This window comes from Dasypus novemcinctus, chromosome 24 (genome assembly GCF_030445035.2).
Source record: "Dasypus novemcinctus isolate mDasNov1 chromosome 24, mDasNov1.1.hap2, whole genome shotgun sequence".
In the NCBI taxonomy this organism is placed as follows: Eukaryota; Metazoa; Chordata; class Mammalia; order Cingulata; family Dasypodidae; genus Dasypus; species Dasypus novemcinctus.
In genome coordinates, this window is record NC_080696.1 from 40,170,094 (window position 1) to 40,194,955 (window position 24,862).

Genomic DNA, 24,862 nt, shown 5'->3' on the forward strand with positions numbered 1-24,862 from the left:
AACCTTTAGCTCCTGGTCACGGGGAAGCCAGGCTAGAGCCCACGGGGAGCTCAGGACAGGGCCTGCCACCCCCTGGACAGGGAGCCTCTCAGTGACCGAACGTGCCATGAGGGGAATCGGGGAAGACTGTGCTTGTCAGTCCCAGCAGGGTGTGACTTGCACCCCCTCCCGACAGGACCTGTGCACACCCCCGTGACATCAGCAAAGCCCGAGTTGTGGACTGATGGACACAGCCCTCCCAGGGTCCCGCCAGCTGAAGCCCTCAGAGCCAGACTTCTCCTGAGGCCAGGCAGCGGCCACATGGCGGGGAGTGTGGACCTCAGGGCGCACGGCCCAACTTCCCCTCGACCCGCAGAAAAGGGCGCGCGGGGTCTCTGGCCGCCAGGAAGGAGCGCTCTTGTCTTGGCATCGAGAGCTCCCACGTGCTGCTGCAGGCCCAGGGCAGCAAGGAGGGCCCACCGGGGAGCCCGCGCAGAGGCAGGGCCTGCGGGGATTTTCCGGGGGAAGGACGTGCACAGGGAATGGCACGGCAGTGGGAAGCGCTCGCTCACAGGGAGCGGTGGTGTGGACACAAAGGAGGCCCAGCTGGAGCCTGGGGCGCTGCAGCTCCAACCCCCGTCCCTGCCTGAGGAAAAGGAATTCTGCTGCCAGGGATGAGGATCGCAAAGCAGGAACTCCAAGGTCAAGCGTGGACCGGGAGGCCTGAGGGGCACTGACGAGGCCGGGTCTGCCTGCCCTTGCGCTGGAGCCTAGCATCCTCCTCGTTTGCTCCTCTGTCCCTTTCCATTCCACATTCTCAGCTATCTTCTCATTCTTGCCCTACCTACTGCTGCTGTCACCCTATCGTTTGCCCTTGAAAATGACAAGTTCCTATTTGGTGTGCAAGCAAAGCCTCAGGCAAGAAGCGGGAAAGGTTCCTTCTTCCTCCAAAGTGGTGGAAAGATGGCGCTGCCTGCCCGGGCTCAGGAAACAGTCTTTGTGAATGGTCTAAAGCCCGACAGTCCTCCTGGGTGCTCTCAGCTCTCCCGGGTGGAACCCCGAAATGCACCGAAATGCTCTCTGCTGTGGATGCCCATGTTGGCTTCAGGAACCCGGGGAGGGGCAGCTGGCTCTTGTCGCTTCTCCCTTCTAAAATCAACGGATGACTCTGCAGGATTTCTCCTTGGATTGAGCACTGCGAGAGCCTGTATCTAATTTCGATTAACACAGAAAATGCAAGAACCAAACTCAACTCCCAGGGTGTGGTGGAAACAAGAATTTAATAATAAAACCTTAACATGGAACATCTCCTAAGGACAAAGGTAGGTATTGCCCCTCCCCTTTAGATGGATAGTCTTTGTTGCTGTTGATTCTCAATCAAGTTCTTTGACGATCTCTCGCAGATCCTCCCTCCGAGTAGCCATGTTTGGAGCGGCAGGACAGGCCCAGGGGTGTGAGTGGAGTCTGGGGGTGGCCCAGACTGGCTGCTGGGGAGGGAAGCGCCTGCCTGGCCCAGCCCACGGTGGTTGGGGTCAGCAGAACGACTTGGCCAGGTGGACCCTGAAGGGAAGGGGGCCCTGAGGTTGGGGGGGGGCAGCTGGGGCCAGTTACAGTTTCCCCTTTCGGAACCTGGGTCCCTTCTGCCGACTCCCCCGAAGGGCCGAGAGAGCTCTCTCCTTGACCTCGGCATCCAGGGGCGTGGTCTTCCTCAGGAGAAGAAACCGATACTTGGGCGAGGGCGCCATAGCGTAAAACACGTTGGCGTCGTCCGGGATCTGCAGCGCTGGGGGGGTGGGCAGAGAGGGGTCAGCCGTGGTCGGGGGCATGGACGAACACCACCCTCTGTGTACCCATGAGAGCTGGCCTCGGCCGGGCACCCAACTTCCCCAGTCCAACTCCTGGACCACAGAGGAGCCGCCTGACCGACACCCTGAATGACCAGGGAAGACTGAAGAGACACGCTGAAAGCAGGGGACCCTTGTTCCAAAAGCGACTCTGACTCCCACCTGCCAGCCTCAGAGTGGAGCTGCCACGAGGTCGCCTCCTCCCCCAAGCACCCCTGCCGCCTTCCCTGCTCGGGATGGAGGCACTGAAACTGGCCTTCTCCAGCCCAGCGCACACCCCTGAGCTCAGCGCTCCCCGGGCCAGACTGCCGAGCCCGCCCAGGGCAGCCCCGCACCGGGCCTCCTGAGTGGGGCCTCGCACCTTCGGCCCGGGGCCGTGCTGCCCCCACCCACCCCTGCGCCCCTGCCCTCTCAACTCGCCCCTGACTCACTGCCATCTCCTGAGATGATCTGCACCAGCTGGTAGTCCGCGGGCTGCTCCCCAGCCAGCTCGTGCTCTTCCAGGGCCTTGCGGATCACGGCTGCAGCCCTGTCTTGGTTGGTCACCTGCGGTGGGTCAGTGACAGGCCTCAGGGCATGGGTCCTGGAGCCGGCTCCCCACGGCGCAGCTGCCAGAGACCCCAAGGAGGCCCCTCTGCTCAGGGCTGGGTCTACAGGGGCCTCCCTGTCTTCTCTTGCTCCCCCGGGGACACTCCACACACTGAGGGCTCTTTTCCCATCATTCCTCACTCCGTCTCCTACAAGAACCTGCACCTCTGTCTTGAGGGTGTTTCCAAGGGAGGATCCAAATCCCCTGCCCTGCAGGCTGAGCCCCGACCCCTGGCTCCTCAGCCTGCACAACTGCTAGGGGCTCCCAGAGCCCTGGGACAAAGGGTGGCCTCACAGCAGAGGGTGGGGACTGGAGTGACCTCGGGGCCTCTCTCTGTCCCTCCTCCCTCCCCATCACAGGAGAGGGCTCGCCCTCGGGAAGGGACCCTGCCCTGCCCCTGCCCCTCCAGGAGGCCTCCGTGGAGCACTGAACCCCAGGCAGAACACACACGTCCAGTCCAAGCTCAGATGTTTGTCCGAGACGAGGCTGGAAGACACCCTACAGCCCCACAGGACACCCTGGGCTTCAGGAGGCAGCTGTGCTCAGCAAGGTCTAGAGCGCAGCTGCCTTGAGCACGAGGGCCCGGGTGCAGGCAGGGCTCAGGCCAAGGGCCACTCAGAGACAGCTTAGAACAAGCACGCCAGCTCCTGGCCACAAGAGAAGCGCAGCCTGTTCGGCTGGACACCACTGCAGCACTGCAGCCTCTGGGCCGAGGAGCAGGGGTGGCTCCATCTGCACGTGCATCCGGGATCTGGGCCCTGCTCACACCTTCACGGCCACCGACCTGGGGCAGAGCCCGTCCTCCCCTCTGGGTCACGGCAGCAGCCCCTCACTGGCCGGTGTCTCCACCCACCGCCTCACCGTCCACTCTGGGGCCACAGTTCTCCTGCTGTCCCTGCTCTGCTCTGACCCTTCAGGGGCGCCTGACAAAGTCACACTCCATTTGCAGCTCCAGGACCTGATGGGACCCGGCTCCCAATGCCTCTCTGACCCTAGCCCTTCCCCCGACCCCTGCTCCTTCGGCCCTGGCCTCGCAGCTGCTCCTCGGCCCGCCAAGCACACGCCTCCCCGGGCCTGCCTGTGTCCACCGTCCTGAGCCCTGACCGCCGTCGCACACACGCTGTTCCTGCCCCTGGACGTGGACGTCTGTCCTTCCGCAGCCACTGGCAAGTCTGCTCCAGGGCGGCAGGCAGGGACCACGGCACCGCTCAGGTGCCTACAGCCTGAGCCACCGTGGCCTGGGAGGCGGCTCCTCGCCCGGCTCACCAGGATGCTCTGGACCTTGTGGCCGCTGTCCTCGGCCAGGGCGACACGGACGAAGCAGCGGTCGCCCAGGCGCCTTTTGTAGTGCATCCGCGAGTCACGGCGCTTTCGGCTGGTCCGGGTGGCCCTGGCTTGGATGGAGGAGGTAGAAGACATTCCTCCTGATGCTGACGGGATGGTGGAGCCATTCGGCAACGATGCGCAGGTCGGCGGCCCTGGCTGTGGGGGACGGGAGGTCAGCAGGAGGCTGGGAGCCTCGGGGCAGCCCAGGCTGCTCGAGAAGCTCTGGGAGGCTCTAGAAGGTCTGGACGAGTCAACGAGGCTCCACCCCTGGTGGACAGGGGGAGGGCCCAGCAGGCACAGGAGGGGCGGCGGGAGGGCAAGGACCCCCAGGGAGCAGGGCTGGGCAGTCACCTTCGCTTCCTGGCTGTCCTGGGCCTCTGGGACGTGGTCCAGGTGGATTTCCACCGCAGAGCTGGAGGAGCTGGCCACGTGCGGGTGAGGAGAATCCGCGGCACCCCCGCCGCTGAGGTCAGGGCAACCCTGGAGCTGGACGCTGGAGCGGGCGGCGCTGCTGCTGCCACTGGACTCAGCGTCGGGGCCCTGGCGGCTGGATGGAGGCTCGGCTTACCTTGGGGGCCTCCCCTGGCATGCCTGCCCACCTCTACCCTGCTAAATCTGCAGGGAGGGGGTGACTCTCCCACCCCCAGGGCTGGTCGGGAATGGAGCTGGGATCCCGGCGCTCAGTGGCAGGCAGGCCCCCCCAGCCCACGCTCAGCCTGGAGCTCCCCTGAGCCCACCCTCGCCTGCCCTGCAGGGGGAACTCACTCTCCACTGCAAAGCTCGCTGCCTTCTGGGGGCTGTTGGGCCTGGAAGCTCTCACTGGCCGCCTCGGGGGGTGGCTCCCAATCACGAGACAGGAGGAGGCTACAGGACAGGGGGCGGCCGTCAGGCTCCCGGGGTCCGCACAGCAGTTGGCGTCCGCATGTCCTGGCCTTCTCGGGCAGCAGGGCCTACGCGGGCCCAGGAGCCACCAGGGTGCTCCCCCCCACCGGGGCCTGGTGCCCCCCTGGCCTCACCTGTCCTGGCCATGCTGCTCCACGGCCTCAAACCAGGCCCTGAAGCGCCCGTCGGGCACAAGGCAGTCGTAGCAGCAGCGCGCCTGCAGCTTCTGCAGCTCGGCCACCAGCTGGTCTTCCTGGGGTCAGACGGAGGAGGACGCACTGCTGAGGCCCGGGTGGGCTGGCCCGGTGGGGCGGGGCCCGGGGCCCCTGCGTTCCCAGCCCTGCCCTGCCTTCTGGGCTCTACCTGCCCTCAGGATGAGTTCACACAGGGCCTCCTCCAGGAAGTCGGCCTTCCACCAGGTGAACCCCCACCCTCCCGAGGGAGGGGTCGGCCCTGTCTTTTCTCCTCCAACTCCCCAGCGTCTTCCAGGAAGCTGCCTGCAGCCTGGGGGGGGCCCTGCCAGGAGGCTCTCTCTCGTCCAGCCCCCACCCCAGCCCCACCCCCGCACTGCTGGCCGCGCCTGCTCACCTTCCTCCTTTTCTTCAAATTCACCGTGGTCCCCTGGAAGGCAGAGGTCACATCCGTCACCAGGGGGCCCCCAGCCATTGCAGTGCCCATCGACCCGAGCCCTTGTCGTGCAGCACAACTGCGGGTTCCACGGGCACGGGGCAGCCCAGACCAGGCAAGGACCCAGGCAGGCTTGTGGGCGCAGGAGTGGGGCCCACAGGGGAGCCCCAGGGCCCGCCCGGCACAGCCTCTGACCACAGTGGAGAGATGCCCCGGGACCAGCCTGCGCTCACTCTGCTGCCACAAGTCCACGGCACCCAGCTCCAGGGCGCCCGGGAGGCTCTCGGGAGATGCAGTGTGCCCACTGCTCAGTGCTCGGGGCTCGGGCCGGCCTCTCCTCCCAAGCCTCGGGGACCCTTTCCCATGTGGCCTCAGCCCCCCGCCTCACTCACATCCAGAAACTCCTGCATGACAGAGTCCACCAGCGAAAACCGAGTGAGGAATGTCCCCAGCCATGGGACAGTGCCCTGGATGGCACCCTGTGGCGTGGAGTGGGTGGGGATGAGCGCAGGTGCTCAGGGGCCCCCGACACCCCGCCCTGACAACCCTGCAGGCTCAGACTCCTAGGACCACCCAGCATCACCCTGGCACACGCTCGGGCACCCAGCTGTCACCCCGAAGTTCCCCACCCGGCCTCCAAGGACCCCAAACTCCCCTGTAGTCACCTCCCAGCACCGGCGTTTCTTCCATCCCAAGCCCACACCCCGCCCCACCCAGTCCACCAGCCTCAGCTCTTCCAGGCTCTTGCTCTAACTTGCTGCCACTAGGCCCCGAGGATTCCCTCGGCTCCAGGCCCTCAAGCTTCCAGGGGAACAGACATGGAAGGGAGGCTGCTGGGGCTCAGAGGCACAGGAGGGATCCCTGGGAGGAGGGCCCCACCCTGACTTGGAGGCCACCCACCCTGACCCCTTAGCAGGAGCCACCCCCAACCCCTCCTGCTGCTGCTGCTGCTGCTTCTGGGCTCTGTTGGGGTTCGCATCCAGGGTTGCAAACTCGGGGTTCCCGTCCTGTCAGGATTGAGCGGCTCAGGGTCAGTGTCCCCGGGGCCATGGACCCCTAGACCAAGTGGGCAGGTGGAAATCTGCTGCCACCACGTGCCGGAGGTGCCTGGGGGCCTGGTGCAAGCGGCCTGGCCTCCCTGAGCCTGTGTGGACATCTGGGACGTGACCACAAAGACCTGACCCCTTCTCAGGAGTCCAGAGGCCTTGGGGGTGCACGCCAGTGGCACAGACACTCTGGCCATCCCGCTCAGAGTACCGGGAATGCTCAGCCACGTTCCTTTTCTCCCGTCAACCCCACCAGCTGACCGTGAGGGCGGCGCTGCTGGATGCGCTCGGGGCGCCGAGGACAGGTGTGTCCCTCCAGCCAGAGGCCTCATCTGCTCTGACGTCGCCCCACAACCTGCCACTGCCAACAGCTGTCCGCTTCTCCCGGCCTCTGCGCGTGGATGTGCGAGGGGCCTCGTGTCGTCCCAGCCGTGGAGCTGGAGGTTGGGCTATTCCGGGAGGCCTAGTTGAGCAGATCCTGCCTGCCCCAGCCCACACGACTGAAATCCCAAAGGCTGCCCGAGGCCCACACACAGGCGCCCCCTCCCGGGGGTCCACTCGGGATGTTCTGCCTGCAGGGGCACCCTGTCCTCCAGCTGCACGGCTGGACATTGCAGTACTGGACATCGAAGTTGTGCTGCGTCTTCTAGGTGGAAGCTTCTAGTTTCAGTCAGAAAGGACCCGCCGTGGTTTCCCATCTCCCAAAGACTTCTGCTAGCTCTCAGACACAAGCCATTCAAAACGAGGCGCAGTTCTGAGACCCCCACGTGGATGGAGACTTCTCTTCCTGCCGGTTCATCATCTCGTCCTGGAACATCCCAGCCTCCCTGACCGCATCCGAGCACTAACCCTGGCCTATGGCCCGGCAGCTGCCCCCCACCTGCCCACGAACCAGGCAGAGCCCTCTTCATCTTCCTCCAGAAGAGGTCAGACAGGATGTTTGCAAAGAAACACCCAGGGAAACACTCACAAGCCCCCCTCCTGAGCCCTGGCCCCCCGCCTGCTCTTCACCTGGGAGATCAGCTCGCTGCGCTGGGAGGCATTGATCTCAGTGGAGACAATCCTAGACAGTGTCTGAAAGAGGCAGAAGCTGTCCCTGGGGGAGGGCAAGAAGGAAGGAGAAAGGTGGGAGTGGGTGGGAGCGTCCAGGGGACAGCCCACTTCGTCGTAGCCGGGTCCTGGGACCCGGACTGCCTGGGTGGGTGGTGCTGAAACTGGGCAGCTCCGAGCACTGCAGGACAGCGTGGACTTGGGAGCTGAGCTCTCAGGTGGGCACCGTGGGGACCCCCAGTCCTAGTTGATGAGTAGCTGGTGTTGACAGGGGAGCTGTCCCCTGGACAGAGCGGGCTGCTGACCAGCGCACCCTGGACGTGCTCTCAGCTGGCTCGACTCCGAGCCTGACCGCGGCCGGCACCAGTGGTGACGCCCAACAGCTGACCTCAACCTGGCGAGACCTGGCGCCCCAGCCCACCCCCCCTGCCCGGGTCCCGCTGCCTCCAGGCTCCCTGCAGGGCAATGCCCAGCCTCCCGCGGGGCCCCTGGTCCCCCCCGGCGTCTCCTGGAGAGAAGCCTGCCCACCTGGAAACTTCCCCCCATGTCTTCCTCTGACAGCCAATCATGTGCCTTTCGAGAGTGGAGAGGATGGCGTGGCCTGAGGAGAAGTTGCGGAGGGTTTGGCACTCCTGGGGAGGGAGAAAGAATGGGCCGTGAGGGGTGGTCTGAGCGTGCCCTGCTCCTGTGCCAGCCCTCTCGGCTGACCTCCCCCTCTGGATGAGAGACCCCCACGCAGCCCATGAGGGCGAGCCGGGGCCCCAGAGCGGGACCTCTAAGCTCCACCTGAGGAAAAGCCTGGGGGGACGTGAGGAAGAAGGAGCGCTGTGCTCCAGGCAGGGCAGGGCCCGGAGGCCGAGAGCCCACCAGAGCGCAGGGGCTCCAGGAGTCCAGAGAGGGCCCCGGCACGCACCCTGGCCACCTCGATCCAGTGCTCCACCACCCTGGCCTTGTCTGCGGCCTTCATGCTGGGGTCCCCGAGGCAGGTGGCCATGACGCAGTTGGCCACGCGGTTGAACTGGCTGAGGACGGCGCGCACGGTGGGCGCCACGTGCTCCTTGCCCTTCTGGTGGCGCTGGGACCAGATGGAGCCCAGGCAGTGGTGGGGCACCACCTTCTTGAACAGCTCCTGGGGAGGAGGGCAAGTCAGCCGGCCACGCCCGCCCCCAGCTCAGATCCCGTGGGCCCTCAGGACGCTGGCCGGGGTCATCGTCACAGCAGTGTGTGTGGCAGGGACGGCTAGTGTCCTAGGTCTCCTCTCCAGAGGACCAAGTGTGGGCTTGGGCTCAAGAAACTCGCCCAGGGAACAAGGCTGGCAGTGGACCAGGGTTTGGACCCAGATCCCAGGATTCGGGATCAGGGTGGGGAAGGCTGGGGCGGCAGGTCCTGGGAGGAAGGTCCCCCCCAGTTCCACCCTGCCGAGCCCAGCTGCTCACCGCATCCATGAGCGACAGCTGCTCTGCCACCAGCTCGGGAGGGAAAGCCAGGAGCTCAGGCTTCTGCTCACGCAGACCGTCCCCGCAGGGCCCGGGCCAGGGGCAGGAAGGCTGTGGGGGGGCAGCCTGCCCTGCTGCTGAGCTGAGCTCTGGCCGTGGCTCAGGTGCTGCCGCCAGACCTTCCTGCCCCTTGATAGCCGCTGCTCCTGAAGGGGCCTGAACCGGCTGGAGCTGCAGAGTGGGCACTGGAGCGACCTGTGCAGGCGGCACTGGAGGTGGCGGTGGGACCGCCTCCCCCTCGCCAACTGCTGGTGCGGATGGGGCTGCCCTTGCAGATGGGGCGGGCTCTGCCTCCGTAGGGGGCACTGGCGCTCCCTCCACAGGTGGCAGTGCAGGTGGCCCCGAGGCCTCTTCCAGCTCGCAAGCCGGCGCTTCTGCTGCTGGAGGAGCAGGCTCTCCCTCGAGAGTGGGCAGTGCCGATCCGTGGAGCGGCGGCGAGGCAGGTGGAGCTAGACTTGCCCCCGGCTCTGCAGCTCCTGCTCCTGATGCTGCTGCAGCTGCCCGCGGCTCCTGAGCAGCTGCTCCGGCTGACCGGGTCGGATGGTCACGCTCCAGGGAGGGCACGGGCCCCATCTCTGCGGGTGGCAGCTGTGGTGGTGCTGGAGCCACCTGCAGCTCAGGAGCTGGCGCCACGGCGTGGAAGGCGTCAGGCTCTATTTGCACGGCAGGCGCTGGCGCCACCTCTCCAGCTGGCAGTCCGGGTGGTGATGGAGCCGACTCTGGCTCTGCACCTGTGTCGGCCGCAGGGGGTGGAACTGGCACTGGCGGTCGCGCTGGAGGCATCGGTGGCTCTGGAGCTGACAAAGGAGCTGGACAAGAGGCAGTTTCCCCACCATGAATGGCTCCGAATGTCATTCCAAAACAGAGAAGATCCCACTACCTCGAGGGGAAGAGCCTGCCCAGGAAAGTGCTCCCACCTGCAGGCCCCCAGGGGACATGTCTGGGGCTCCGCCTTGCTCGCAGCCCGAGGGCAGCCTCTGCCGGCTCCTGCCTCTGCGGTGCAATCCCGGCCCCCAGCCAACAAGCTCACGTGCCCCCACCCCGAGGCCCCCTCACCCTTTGGCTCTGCCTCTGTGGGCTCCAGGTGTCTCATCCGGGCAAGCAGAAGCGCGACACGGCACTGCGGGCCAGAGCCCGGCAGGTGCTCCTGGGCATGGGCCGCCAGCAGCTGGAGGCAGGGAGAGTCCGGAGGCTGCAGGAAGTCCTCCCAGTACTGGTCCATCCAGGTGCCCAGCAGGGCACAGAGGGTGCTGAGGGCAGGGGAGGCAACACGGTCAGACGCCGGCCTTGCCCTCCATGCTGCCCCCAGTCACCCTCCCACTGCACAGAAAGTCCACGAGGACAGCAAGGGCTCTGACTGGCCTGGCCACAGCCCGGTGTTGACACACAGTAGGAGCTTCAGCACCGGGTGAGTGCGGAGGGGGCAGGGCCCGTCCTCCCGCCCCAGGCCCTGATGGCCCCCCCAGTAGCATCTGCCCCAGGAGCTGCCTCATCTTCCGCCTGGTTTCGTGTGTGTCTCCCCTTCCCACGGACACTGCCCCCCTCCCGCCCTGACGGGGACTCAGCCGTCCCCGCCACCCCTGCAGGAGGCAGACAGAACTGAGGTCCCAGGCAGATTGGCAGCAGGCTACACACCACCTCCCGTCAGGGGTCTGTGTGAGGTGGTGTTTGGGGGCCTGGGGGCTGGGAGGGGGTGGAGCATGGGTGGGTTTCTCTCGGGAATGAGCCCCCGGGCCTCCTGTGCAGACAGTGCCCCAGGACCCCACCTCAGCTTCCTTACTCCTTGGCAAGGGGAAGGGGAAGCCCTCTGGACTCAGCCTTCCAGGGGACGGAGGACACGTGGCCCCAGACCCCGCCCAGTCCTACCCAGCCACCCACCACCCGACTCCCCACGATGGGGTCTGGGCATGAGAGCCCTTCGCCCTCACCCAAGGTGCACCTACCTTTTCATGTCAAGGCGTCCAGGAGGCTCACCCTTCCCACCGAGGTCACCTCCATACCTAGGGGAGACCGTGAGGCTGTCACAGCTACTGGCTGAGTGTCCCCCCTGCTGAAGATGACTCGGCCTATTGCCGGTGGCCCCCCTCCAAAGACCCCCAGAAGGCAGGGTCTTTGGTCTGCCGTGTCCGCTGCATGAAGCCAGGTGCCGAAGGGAGTGCGTGCACCGAGTAGACACGTGCCGGCTACCAGGGGAAGGGGGAGCCCTCAGCGGCACCTCCTCAGACCCGGGGTGGGCCTGGAGCCCTATGGCAGCCCCCAGGGATCCCTGCTCTGACCACACCAAGGTCGGAGGCCCAAAAGGGCTCGCAGACCTCTCTGAGAAATGAGAAAACTGGGTCCAAAAGGGGCGAGGCTGAGAGCCTCTTCCCTGGGCAGAGGGAAGTCCTGCCCGGGAGCAGCCCTGCACCTCCAGCCGCCCTATCCGGGAGCCAGGCTCAGGGCGGCCCTTCCCACGGACCCTCCCAGTCTGTCCTACAATCAGCCCTGGGGGCTGGTCCTCAGGGCGCCCCCTTCCCAAGGAGGAAACTGAGGCCAGCGGGTGCAGTGGTGTTTCTGAGATGCCCAGCGCCTGGGGGGCGCAGCAGTCCAGGGGGCGGGTGGGGGCGGGCGCTCACCGGTAGAACAGCCGTTCCAGGACCTGCTCGGTGGAGGCGAACACGCGGTAGGTCCCCAGGAAGATGCGGACGTAGCCGAGGTCGCCCTCCTGCAAGGCGGGCACCAGGTGCTCCGCCAGGGCCTCCCAGCGGCCGGCCTTGACCGTGCGCACGGTGCGGCTCTCCTCCCTCATGAGGGCCCCCTCGTTCTTCCTCTGGGGTGGGACAGAAGGGACAGTGTGGTCAGACGTGGCGCCTGGACCCAGCCGGGCAGGGCCAGGGCCCACCTGCTGCCCCGAGCCCTGAGCGACGTCCTGCGAGGGGCCGTGTGGGCCCTAGTGGAGAAAGGTCCTCGGCCTCCACACGGAACCGCAGGGGAGCCAGCACCTGAGAGGCGAGGACCCTGACCTGAAAGGGCGGGTGCCTGGAGGGTCCTTGGGGGAGAAAGGCCCCTGCAGGGCCGAGGGTCTGAGCAGACCCCGGGCAACTGCAGACCCTCCTGGTCAGGAGACCACCTCCTTCTCTGCACCATCACGGGGCCAGAGGAACAAGGGGATGCCATTGGCCACCCCGACCCCACCTCAGGGCAAGGAAGGGAAATGCCAGGGCCAGGGCCAGGGGCTACAGGGACGCCTCCCCCAAAGACAGCCAGTGGTCCCCCGCCGCTGCCCCTCCGCGAGGTCAGCTGGCTCTTGCTGGAGAAAGGGAGCTCTGAGTGTCCTCTGCCCAGCGGGCCCTTTTTTGGAGCCTCTGCCGGGGCCTGGAGGACCACTGCCTGGGGGCTGGGGGCAGTGTCCAGGGCAGCAGAACCGGCAGGGCCCCGGGAGAGGACCTTCAGCTCCAGCAGCCCCGAAGGCCAAAAGGCTGCTCTGAGCCACCCTCCTGGAATCCTGGGCAGCCGAGGCAGCCCCCAGCTCCTACCCGGGAAGGTCAAGGGGGTGCTTATCGGAGATGGCGAGAACCCTCCTCAGCAGGAGAGCTGGACGGCTCAGAGCAGATGGGCAAGGACAGTCACGGAGATGCCGCCGGGGACATGGGGCCAAGGAGGGGACTCGCAAACACAGCAGCAAGACGCACACGTGTCTGCGGTGCGCCCACCCTCCAGCTGGCCTTGATGGGAATTCTGCGCTAAAGACCCTCTCCCGCCCCTCTCCACGTGTGCAGACCTTCCCCGTCTGTGGAGTGGCAGTGTGCTGGGTGACTGGTGGAGGTTCCTCGGGAAGCAGGATATGGGGCCACTCAGGTGGGAAAGCCCTGAAGAGGGCGCAGGGGGGGTCAGGGTGGAACACGGCCCCAGGGCGCTCCCCGGATGCCTCGGCCCCCCACTCGTTGGCTGCTCTCACCTGGAACCAGCGCCGGCCTTGGCCGGGGCCCGGATGGACCATCACCTTCCTCAGAGAGACGGTGTAGACCAGCCCCTCCTCCAGCTCCTCGCCGACCACCTGCGTGGAGCTCTGCGAACACAGTGCCCGGCGGCCGGGCCGAGGGGCGTCAGCGAGGGGCCTGTCCTCCCCCACAGGGTTAGCTGGCCTCCATCGGGCCGGGACCCAGGGCAGACCCAGGTGGGCGCTGCCTTCCCCCGAGCCCGGTGGAGAGTACAGGGGAGCTCGAGGCTCAGGATAGACATGGTCCACATGGATGTCCCCAAGCTGCCTCTTCCCACCCCCGCCCGTGACCTGGCAGGGGACAGGGAAGGCCCTCCGGGTCCCCAACCCTGACAGCCACTGTTGCCCGCAGTGGTCCCCCTGTCCACGCCCCCGCAGCCTGGGAAGAGGATGGACGTGGGGCTGCCCAGGAGGAGCACAGCAGTGGCCTGTGCTCAACCGGCTCCCCTGGACCACCCCATGTCACCTCTGGGTGCCTCCTGGGTGCCGATGGACAGCGGCTCTGTGGCTGAGGCCGGAGCCAATGTCGGAAGCGATGGCAATGGGATTCATTCCCGCTTGGGTTGAGGCTGGAGCCTCGGGGTCGCGCAACGCAGCAGGGGAACATGTTGCTCTCTCGAGCGTCTCCTGCCAAGTGAGCTGGGAAGGGGCTGCCTGTGGAATCTGGGTGCCCGGTAACCAGGGTTCCAAGTTCTGTCACCGAGGAAGTGAGGTCACCTCCTGAGGTCATTTCCCCTGGGCCCTTCAACTGTCAGAAGCCCGCCAAAGTCCCTCTGCATGGCTGTCTGTCCATCCCCTCTCCTGGATCGTCTTGTTCCCTGGACACCGTTCTGCCAGCACGTCCCCCCCACAGCTCCCTGGGAAGGCTGCGGGCGGCTCGGGCCCCCATTCGGGGGAGACCCAGCTGGGTTCAGAGCCTGCTGCTCCGTCCTTTCCATTTTGGGGAGCCCAGGCTAGTCACTGGGGCCCACCCCCAGGCTCCTCACCACACAGCGGGATCTGTTCTAGCATCGGCTTCCCGGGACAGCGTCACATCTGTGAGCCCCGGAGTCTGGTTTCACACGGAGCGAATGCACACACTCAGACATGGGAGAAGCAGGAAGGGGATGAACGGAACCCCGAGTCCAGCTCCACACGGCTGGGGGAGGGCCGTGTGGTCTGCGGAGACCCACTTGCGCTCCTGGGTTGCTGTCTCCATCTGGCCCGTGACGAGGTGGAAAGGAGACCAAAGTCAGACATGGCGGCTGGGCCTCCAATCCTGCCAGAGGCTTCCCGTTGTCTTGGTTATTTCTAACTCTATCTTGTCCACTTAAGAATTACAGATAGAAGCAATCATTTCAAAAGAAAAAGCAAGCACAACTGAATAAAACCGTACAACTCTCTATTAAATGGCCTGGCTACGTAAAATTGTTGTGTATCGTACAGTATGTTACACAGTCTATTTGGTTCATCATAACACAATCCTGTGGCACTGGCCCTTTTATGTCTGGCCGGCTTCACTTAAAAGAATCTCCTCCAGGGTCATTCACGTTGTCTTCTTCTTGACAATTCATGTCTTCTTACTGCTGCCTAACTTTTCCTCGGGTGAATTCACCAGCTTGTTTGTCCACTCATCCATCGATGGACACCTGGCTTGTTTCCAACTTCTGGCAATGGTGAAGAACGCCACTGTGAAAATCGACGTGCAGATGTCTGTTCGTGTCCCTGCTCTCGGTTCTTCTGGCTATAGCCCCAGTGGTGGTACTGCAGGGCCACATGGCGAGTCTGATTTCAACTTCTTGGGGGACTGCCAAACAGTCCTCCACAGTGGCTGGACCGTCCTGCGTTGCCACCAGCCAAGCGGGAAGAAGTGTTCCTGTCTCTCCACAGCCGCTCCAGCACGTGGAGTTCTCTGTCTTTGGGAATAGTGGCCATTCTGATAGGTGGGAAGTGGTAAGTCCTTGTGGGTTTTGATTTGGGAGATAACAAGCACAATCGTGTTCATCTCCGATCTACTGCCAAGCCTAAGCGGCTGTGGCTTTCTGGGACTGTCGGCACACAGTTCCCACCACGTGGACTGCCACCTCCTGCTCTGCTCCGCTTCTGTAGCTTTTGTTCTGAAAAAAATTATTTTTTAATTGTCCTGTTGATTTTCCTTGTGCTCACATTTTTAAACTATCCTTTAAGGAAGTGCAAGAGCATAAATCTTAAGAAAATGTAACTATAGATGTAATTCATCAGCAGAGTCTGAGAAATTTCTGCAAATCATTTATAGAGGGAATAGTATGTAAATCCCAAGTCGACGGATTTACAAACGTGATTTATCAGCAGTTTGATAAATGCTGCTGCCTCCCAGTGTTCTGGCTGGGAGAGGATTCATCACAGATCAGCAGTTAGAGCAGCGCCAGTGAAGAGGGGAGCGGGAAGTTTAGGGGAGGGGCGGGCGAGGGGGGTTCCCAGCCCTGGGCAAGTCCCCTCAAGGCACCCCCACTTTGGGCCCTTCCTTCAGCTCCTGTGGGTTTCCCAGCTCCCCTCACGACCAGGATAGCCAGACAGAGCAAAGGAAAATCCAAGGAGCCCAGTTAAATCTGAATTCAGATGAACAATGAATCATTCATAGTGTACGTATGGCCCATGCAATATCTTGGACATACTTACACTCAAAATGTAATCATTTCTGGAATGCAAAGCTAGGCAGAGAGCTGGTATTTTGTCTGGCCTCCCCACTCATAATCCACCAACAGATTAAATCCCTCCATCCCAGACTTCACTGGGAAGAAATACGAAGCAATCATCTCTTTCCAATGACCGTTCTCCATGGAGGTCTTTCGAGTGTCCTTTCCCTATCTAAAGCAGAAACTGCGGGTTCCTTCCCGATTTCTAGTCTTTACTTCTACTTTAGTAACAGGGTCCCATTGTCCATTGCCCCCAGCTAAAGGACTATGTGCCTAGTGCCCCCGTAGTGGGCTTTGGGGATGTGCCTCAATTCTAGTCAATGAGCTATAGGAGGAAGTAGAGGGCAGCCCTGGGAATACTCTCAAAGGAAGTCGTCCTTTCCTCCACCCTCATTCTTGGAAGATAGTTGTGATGACCGGAGCTCAGGCAGTCATACTGGACAGTGAAGACCAGGGTCACATCCTGAGGATGGTGGAGCAGAAGCTGGAAGGAGCCCAGGGCCCTGGCAGCTTGAGTCACCGCATCGTCCCTGGACTCCGTCTTGGCTTAGCTGCTGCGGTTTGGGGTTTCGGGGTGCAGCCAAACTTAACCCCCCCCCCGTGGGCAGCCCCCACTCTTTTCTGGTCCCGCTCAGGGCAGTCTGGCGTGAAAGTCCAATCTCACACTCAATGGAGCTCTTATTTCCTGCCTATTTCCAGGCTTGCTTAGTTTGGCGCTCAAGCACCTTGTGTGTGGAGGGTGGAGAGTAAGACGAGCCTGGAGGTGACAGTCGGGGAAGGAAACTCCCAAGCAGGGGGAGGAGGCTTGCCAGAGGGGGAGGAAGTCACTCCTGCAGGATCACGGAGGCCCCGCAGGGACGGTGGCGCTCGAGCAGCTGGGGCACGATTCCCACAGGCGGGCACCGTGGGGGCGAGGTGCAGAGCCCCCGGCCGAGCCCGGTCCCCGAGGCCCGCGTGCACGCGCCAGGAGCAGGGACGCAGCTGTCACCCGTGAGTTCCATCGGGCCTCGCGCTGGTCTCCGCTGCCTCAAGCGCCTGGGAGGGCAGGGGCAGAGGGGAGGGCTGCCGGCACCCACCCTCGGCCCCCACCCACCCTCGCCCCGCGTCCGGCTGCCTGGGGCTCCCCTGCCCCTCCACGCTTCTCAGAGGAAACCCGTCCTCGGGCCTTCCCGACCAGATCAGCCGGGCGTGTCTGCCCCCGTCCCCGCCGAGCCGTGGACCTGACACTCCCGTCTCCCCCAGCCCCTCGGCCTGGGGTTTGCTTAGGGGGGCGTGACGTGGCACTGCACAGGCGAAACCCCCTCTCAGAGCAGGGCCCTCCTCACCACCGGGGTCCCTCCGTCGGGGTCTGCCCCCTGGCTACCGGGAACTGGGGCTCCGAGCCCCCACTCTCGAGCTCTGCCTTCTCCTCCCCGTGGGGGGCCAGCGACCCCGCCTCGCTAACTCCAGACCCGCGGGCCGAGGCCTTGGAGCCACCGTCAGCCAAATGGGATGGCACTCGGGGCTATTGCCGCCCCACTGTGTGCTCGCCATCGGGCAATCCCCGTGCTGCCCGCGGGCCTCCAGGCACCTTGAAGAAGATGCCAGGTGCTGAGATGGCAGCACCGCGGCGCCAGCTCCCCTCCGCCTCTGAGAGCCGTCGGCGCCTCTGGCACTTGGGGCCCCGAGGAGGCCGTTTCATCAGAGAAAGTGGCAACTTCCTTCCAGCCCAGGGAGAAGGCTCTGGACCAGAGCTGTCCCCTCCGGAGCCTCTTCAGGCTGACCCCAGGTGCCCTTCCGCCAAGGGACTGGTCGGACCGCCCGGCAGCTGTCGACGAAGGTGGCAGGAGACGTTGGTTGGAGTCTGGAAAGGTCTCTTTCGTTTCCAAGTGCCGGCTGCCAGCTGGGGACGGACGAGTCAGCGAGGTTCCTGTCCCCGAAGCCAAGTGACCCGGGAGGCCTCGAGCAAGGTGCGCCTGTCTGCGGCCTGCGGGGACATCGTCAGCTGCACGACTTGCTGACCTCCAGAAGGAGAAAAATCACCACAAAACCCAGCAGCAGCCCCTGAGGGACAGGTCTGCAGTCAGGAATGTCACAGTTTAGCGATTTCCCGGAGCAGCCCCCTGGCTTCCTATGGCACGGATTTCCTCTCCATTTCCAAGTGTCCTCCCCGTCCCCTGCCCTGGTTCTCCTGAGCTCCCCAAGGCCCCCCACTCTGGTCCACCCCCAAACCTAAACCAGGCAAAGTGGGTCCTGAAAAGGAAACAAAGTCGCCCTGGTACCCAGAGAAGCGGGAGTGGCCTTGGGACAGGCAACACCCTCAGGTTCTGCTGGCGTCTGAGGCCTCGAGCCTCCCCGCCCCTGCCCCCGAGCCTCCCCGCCCCTGGCCCCGAGCCTCCCCGCCCCTGGCCCTGGCCTCCCCGCCCCTGGCCCTGAGCCTCCCCGCCCCTGGCCCTGAGCCTCCCTGCCCCTGGCCCTGGCCTCCCCTCCTGTGGCCCTCGCCTCCCTGCCCCTGGCCCTGAGCCTCCCTGCCCCTGGCCCTGAGCCTCCCTGCCCCTGGCCCTGGCCTCCCCTCCTGTGGCCTCCAACCTCCCCGCCCCTGGCCCTGGCCTCCCCGCCCCTGGCCCTGGCCTCCCCGCCCCTGGCCCTGAGCCTCCCCGCCCCTGTCCCTGAGCCTCCCCGCCCCTGGCCCTGAGCCTCCCTGCCCCTGTCCCTGAGCCTCCCCGCCCCTGGCCCTGAGCCTCCCCGCCCCTGGCCCTGAGCCTCCCCGCCCCTGGCCCTGAGCCTCCCCGCCCCTGGCCCTGAGCCTCCCCGCCCCTGGCCCTGAGCCTCCCTGCCCCTGGCCCTGAGCCTCCCCTCCTGTGGCCCTCGCCTCCCTGCCCCTGGCCCTGGCCTCCCCGCCCCTGGCCCTGGCCTCCCTGCCCCTGGCCCTGGCCTCCCTGCCCCTGGCCCTGAGCCTCCCTGCCCCTGGCCCTGGCCTCCCTGCCCCTGGCCCTGAGCCTCCCTGCCCCTGGCCCTGGCCTCCCTGCCCCTGGCCCTGAGCCTCCCCGCCCCTGGCCCTGGCCTCCCTGCCCCTGGCCCTGAGCCTCCCTGCCCCTGGCCCTCGCCTCCCTGCCCCTGGCCCTAGCCTCCCCGCCCCTGGCCCTGGCCTCCCCGCCCCTGGCCCTGGCCTCCCTGCCCCTGGCCCTGAGCCTCCCTGCCCCTGGCCCTGAGCCTCCCCTCCTGTGGTCCCGAGCCTCCCTGCCCCTGGCCCTGAGCCTCCCTGCCCCTGGCCCTGGCCTCCCCGCCCCTGGCCCTGAGCCTCCCTGCCCCTGGCCCTGGCCTCCCCGCCCCTGGCCCTGAGCCTCCCTGCCCGTCAGGGCCATCCTCTCCTCCTCCGCCCTGGGCTGCGGGGGCTTGTTATCTCCACGCTGGCCTCACGCCCAGGACCTCACTCACAGCAGGCGCCCAGCAAGCAACCCAGAATGTTCCAGGATCTGTTGCCAGGTGGCATCTGCAAGGCTTACGAGGGCTGGGTTCCCTCTCAAGGACGTCGTTCTCTGGTGCTTGTTCTGTCTGACCCTTTCAGACCATGTACTAGTCAGCCGAAGGGGCGCTGATGCAAAACACCAGAGACTGGTTGGCTTTCATAAAGGGTATTTATTTGGGGTAGGAGCTCACAGACACCAGGCCGTGAAGCATCAGTTACTGCCCTCACCAAGTCTGCTTGGAGCAAGAGGGCTGCCAATGTCTGCGAGGGTTCAGGCTTCCTGGGTTCCTACGTTCCTGGGCCTTGCTTTTCTCTGGGTTCAAGGTTCCTCTCTTCCTGGGGCTGGCTTCTCTTTACTCTGGGTGCTGATTTCCCAGATCTTCAACATCAAACTCTAACATCAGAAATCCCCAACCCTGTCCTTTGCCGTGCCCTCTATCTGTGAGTCGCCACCCACCAAGGGGTGGGACGCAACGCCCTAATCATAACTCAGTCACGCCCAGGTGCAGATCAGATTACAAGCATAATCCAATGTTTCTTTTTGAATTCATCAATGAGTCAAACTGCCACAGACCACCTTCCGCTTTTCTGTGGGCTCGGGCCTCCCCGTTAGCGCCCACCATTCTCTGCTCCAGGAGCCCTGAGGGAAAGAAAATGAGCAGAGGGGAGTGAGCACTGAGACCCCTGCCCACAAGAAGGGCCTGGAGGCTCGGGCCAGGGGCAGCCCCCGGTCCTCCTGCCTCCACTCAGCCACCTTCCTGCGGGGGCTGGACTGGGGGCTGTCGGGTTATGCCTCAGTGAGGTCTGCCTGTCCCCTGATAGGCAGGGGCTCAGCATCTTGTTTGCCTTTTCTCATAAGGCCCCACACTCCTTCTGGGGCGGGCAGGGGCATAGACGTGAATCCATAAAGGAAGCAACACGGGCGGGTGCCTGAGGCCGGGCAGCCCCAGCCTCGGCCCTTCCGCGCCCGCAAGGCGGTGGGTGACGAGTCAGGGGCCACCCCCCAGCCTGCAGGTGCACCTGAGGGTGAGCCCCGGGCGGCAGGGCCGCGTGCTGGACACACCCAGCAGAGCGCTGGGCCTAGAAGGAGTGGCTCGCTCGTCCTCCTGGTCTCGGCTTGGATGGGACCTGCAGGGAGCAGCGGGGGTGGAGGTTGGAGGCCTCGCAGCAGGGAAACCTATTTCTTCAGTCCTTCTGGGTCCCGAAGGCAACTTCCCACGCAAAGTGCGGTCGTGCAAGGAGCGGTTCCCCTGCCCCTGAGGAACCCACACCTTGCCCGGTCATCTCCTGTAGGCGGCGCTTGCCCTCCCCGAGCAAAGCCAGACTCTCACCGCACCCCCCTCCTCCGTTGCCTTCGCCCTGGTCCTGCCTGCCACCTCTCTCCCTGTGGTGTTGTTTTTTTTTTTAAGATAAGGCTTTTTAAAATTATTATTTTTAAAGATTTGTTTTATTTATTCATTTCTCCCCACCCCCTCCTTGTTTGGACTTGCTGGGTCTTTAGGAGACACTGGGAACTGAACCCAGGACCTCCAATGTGGGAGGGAAGTGCCGAATCACTTAAGCCACATCCATTCCCTTCCTTGTTGAGTCTCTCATTATGTTTTTTCTCCTTGTGTCCCTTGTCACATCATTGTGTTGCGTCAGCTTGCTGCACCTGCCCATTGTGTCAGCTTGCTGTCTTGCTCGTTTTCTTTAGGAGGCACCGGGAACCTGTGCTCCCTGTTTTTCTGTTGTGTCTCTTGTTATGTTTTCCTTCTCAAGTCTCTTGTTGCATCATCTTGTGGTGTGAGCTTGCTGCTCCTGCCCATCGCACCTGCTCGCTGTCTTCTTTAGGAGACACCAGGAACTGAACCATGCACCTCCCATGTGATAGGCAGGAGCTCAGTTGCCTGAGCCACATCCGCTTCCTCTCCCCTGCGTTTTGGCACCATCTTCCTCCCTCGCCTCCCTGAGTCTCCCGTCACCACTCCGCCATCTGTTCTCTGGACCCCAACCAGGGCAACACTTGGAAATGGGGATCCCAGCACATCGCAATGCAGCCCCAACACTTTCAGAGGCTTCTCATCCCAGGTGGAACAGAATGCAGACTCCTTCCCTCCAGGCCCCATGCTGTGCTCCCAGACACCCCCCCCCCCAGCCTCACTGCCCACTCCCTCCCCACCACCCACTCTGCTTCTCCACCTGGAGCCCCTGGGGCCTGTGCACCTGCTGTGCCCTTTGCCTGCCCTGCTTCCCCACACACACAGTCACCAGGCTCTCTCCTTGCTTTATTCCATTCCTGCTCAAATGCCACCTCCTCCAGGCAGTCTTCCCTGATTACTCCTGTAAAAGGGCACCATGTCCACCCGACTTGTCCCTCTGCACCCCCTTACCTCATCTTGCCTTTCTTTAGAACGCACCCCTCCCCACCTGGCATCATGTTGCACTGCGGAAAGGCTCGTGTTGCACTGGGCTGTGTGGAATGGCCGGGGGGTCTCAGCTACCTAAGAGCGCCTTCTGGAACTGTTGTGACTACTAACAGAAGAAACTGTGTCATTGACAGGGAGAAAGTGGCGGCAGCAGTTGCTGAGGGCAGGGAGTGGAAAGAAGAGATGTGATGTGGGGGCATTTTTGGATCTTGGAGTTGTCCTAAATGATACTGCAGTGACAGATGCTAGACCTTATATATCCTGCCATAACCCACTGAATGTACCGGGCAGAGTGTGAACTACAGAGTAAACTATGATCCACGTGGTGCAGCAGTGCCCCAAAATATGTTTGCCGCGTGCGATGAGTGTGCCCCAGTGATGGGGGAGGTTGCTGGGGGGGGAGGAGTGGGGCGGGGGGATGGCGGGGTAGACAGGAACCTCATGTTTTTTATAATGTAACCTTTTTTGTGATGTATGTATCTTCCAAAAAAATAGAATTTACAAAAATGGTTGGGGTGGGGGAGTGGGGTGTGTGGTATATGGGAACCCCTTAGGTGTTTTTAATGTAACGCTCTGGGAACCCACCTTCTGGGAACCCGCCTCCAGGGCCCTCTGCCCTGCAGAGCCCACCTGCCTCCGCAGCCCCAGCTCCAGCCTCTGGCTCCTTCCCTTGGGGGCTCAGCCCTGCACCTCCCTTGCCCCTGCCTGAGACCCGCTGCTCGGTGGAAACGCCCCGTTTCGTGGTCGCTGGAGGGGGCGTGGCCGATGTCCTTCCTCCGAGGCAGCCGGGTCTGAGGTTCGGGTACCTCCTCCCACGGGCCGGCCCCCGGGACATGCCTGCAAGTCCACGCGGTTCCCAGGAGGAGTTTCCCAGGCGCCTCTCCCGGAGGCTGAACGCTCGACTGCGCAGAGGCGCCTGGTGGCTCCCGGCGCCCTGGACCAAGAGCCCCCATCAATAGGTCTGTTGAGGGTCCGCAGGGGGTGAGGCCGCCTCCTCCAGGCCGCACAGCCTGCCTCTGGCGAAAGGGGCAAGGGACAGGAAGAAAGTTAGAAAAACAAAGATCCTGCTACGCACCGGGCAGGTTTCCTCCCAGAATCGCCACGCGGCGCCCACGCTGTGAGGCTGAGCCCAGCAGGGCCCGGGCGGGGCTGGACACGGTGACAGTGCTGGAGGCGGCAGCCCTCCCCGCGGCCAGGCTCCCTGTGGCCGTGGCGGCTTGCACTGCCCACTCGGGCTCGAAAGCAGAGCAGCGGCTGACAGCCCGGTGTCCCGAGGTCACCAGGACTCCAGCGGGGACTTTGGGATGTCAGAGTTTTCTATAGAAACCACTGCGGTCAAGATAAATGGTTTTTTAAACTATAACTACTAATTTTTACCATTTCACTGAGTGGCTACTTGTGCTACTTGCTTTATACTCGTGACATTGACACTCATCTCCTTTCTTCAGATGAAGAAATCGAGGCTCAGAGAGGTATAGCAACCTGCCCACAGTCACACAGCTGGTATGCACTAGTACGTAGAGATTTGCCGTCTTCTCCATGACACTGAGTTGCTTTCTGCATTCAAAGCATAAACTTGAAAGAGTTTTTAGGTATGAGTAGGCACTTGGTGAGGGGGAGAAAAATGCAGCATTTGGCAAACACCTGTGATGGCACTATGGGGGTGTATTTCACTGATCCTTTGGTGTCCTTCTAGCACTGATCCTTTGGTGTCCTTCTAGCATCTCTGAGATTTGGATTCATCTTACACTGAAGCTGTGTCATAGTTAAACCACTCTTTCTTAGTCATGCTTAAAATAAGTTTGCCTTACAGTCTATGGCCAGGGCGGCAAGCTTTTTCTGGAAGGGTTAAATATTTTAGACTCTTTGGGCCGTAGGGCTGCTGTCACAACTCTTCAACTAGGCCTGTGCAGCCACAGGCACTGTGTCAATGAATGGGCTTAGCTGTGTGCCAAGAAAACTTCATGCACAAACCAGGAAAAGGACAGAATCTACCCGGGGCCCTAGTGCGTTAGCTCCTCATGTATGGCACCTTGTAACCACAATTGCATCTCATCAGGGAAGCGGACTTGGCCCAGCGGTTAGGGTATCCATCTACCACATGGGAGGTCCTCGGTTCAAACCCCAGGCCTCCTTGACCCGTGTGGAGCTGGCCCATGCGCAGTGCTGATGCGCGCAGGGAGTGCCCTGCTATGCAGGGGTGTCCCCCATGTAGGGGAGCCCCATGTGCAAGGAGTGTGTCCTGTAAGGAGAGCCGCCCAGCGCGAAAAGAGAGTGGAGCCTGCCCAGGAATGGTGCCACACACACGGAAAGCTGACACAGCAAAATGACACAACAAAAAGAAACACAGATTCCCATACCGCTGACGACAGAAGCGGACAAAGTAGACGCAGCAAAATAGACACAAAGAACAGACTACTGGGGGGGGGGGGAGAAGGGGAGAGAAATAAATAAATCTTAAAAAAAAAAACACAATTGCATCTCATCCAAGCATCATTTGAATGCTCTTGTTACATGGAGGTTTCAAAAACCAAAACCAAAAACAGGTTCAGAGAGGTTAAGGAACCTGCCTTAGGACACTCAGCAGTGAGCAGCAGAGTGGAAACTGAATGCAGGCTGCCACCAGCTGGCCCGAGCCCTGCCCGCAGGACCTCAGCGAGGCCCGGCTCTCTCCCGGGGAGTCCTGGGGTCTCCCGGCGTGTTCTGGTTAGTGGCATCCGCTCCTGTCCGGCACCTCCTGCTGTCGACTTCAATTGGGTTCAGCCTCTGAAAGAGCAGCCCCTCTCCTCTGCGGGAAGCCGCCTCTGGCACAGGTGCCGCATTGGCAAGCTTGTTGCTAAGCGCTATTTTTAGATCTAACCCGGTTAAGTTTCCCTTTCCCGCCCTCGTGTAGTAATTAAGTTTCTATCCTCATGCCACTCAGACGGTTGTTTTGAAACGTCCTTGAAAACACTTGGTGACGTGGGCCAGTCAGATCTGTGGCGCGAAACCTCACTCATCCCCGGCTCTAAATACCCCCGATTGACCCTCAATGAACGAGACTTGGTCAGAATCCCGTCTTGTCTCCATTCTTTGTGTCCCTTGTCCCTTTTCATTCCCACTCCCTCCCTCAGGTCTTGGTTCGACTGATCGGGTCGGGTCACTCCTCCTTTTCGGGTTAAGAGCTGCGGATGGAGAACTGAGAATGAGAGAGCCGCTGCCTGCGTGGGGACTGGGCAGGCAGCAGCCGCCGCCCGTCAGCTGCACGCTGGGGTGAGAGGTGCCGCCGGCCCCGGGCTTGCGCTGGCTCCCACTCTCCCTGGAGCAGGCCTGGCGCCGGCTGAAGATCTCACAGAGCGCCAGTCTCAGCCCTGCCCTGGGGATGGCTGGGGGCTTTTGGGAAACGGGCGCGGAAGGACAGCGTTTCTCTCTGGCACGGGTAGACGTGTGTGCACGGCCCAGGAGTGGGAGAGGAGGGGACGGGAGAAAAGCCTGTTCCGGAGGACTTCACTTGCTTCTGGCTCTTCGAGGCTCAGCAGAAGGCCCACTAGGCAC

The 24,862-nt window shown here is 63.0% G+C and overlaps 2 protein-coding genes across 3 annotated transcripts in view; both read right to left on the reverse strand.

The window, feature by feature from the left end:
- The window catches only part of LOC131275779 (uncharacterized), a 134,559-nt gene that overhangs the window by 94,140 nt on the left and 15,557 nt on the right, over window positions 1–24,862 (reverse strand). The window lies entirely within an intron of this gene.
- Window positions 1,241–10,790, reverse strand: LOC101413433 (ral guanine nucleotide dissociation stimulator-like). Its single transcript, XM_071211822.1, has 13 exons — window positions 10,783–10,790; window positions 9,896–10,089; window positions 8,780–9,648; window positions 8,257–8,472; window positions 7,872–7,975; window positions 7,305–7,389; window positions 6,148–6,254; window positions 5,209–5,326; window positions 4,755–4,873; window positions 4,504–4,602; window positions 3,679–4,285; window positions 2,255–2,582; window positions 1,241–1,762 (listed from the first exon to the last, which is right to left on the reverse strand). The coding sequence occupies exons 1-13, from the start codon at window positions 10,788–10,790 to the stop codon at window positions 1,587–1,589; spliced, it is 3,030 nt and encodes a 1,009-aa protein (XP_071067923.1). The 3' UTR covers window positions 1,241–1,586.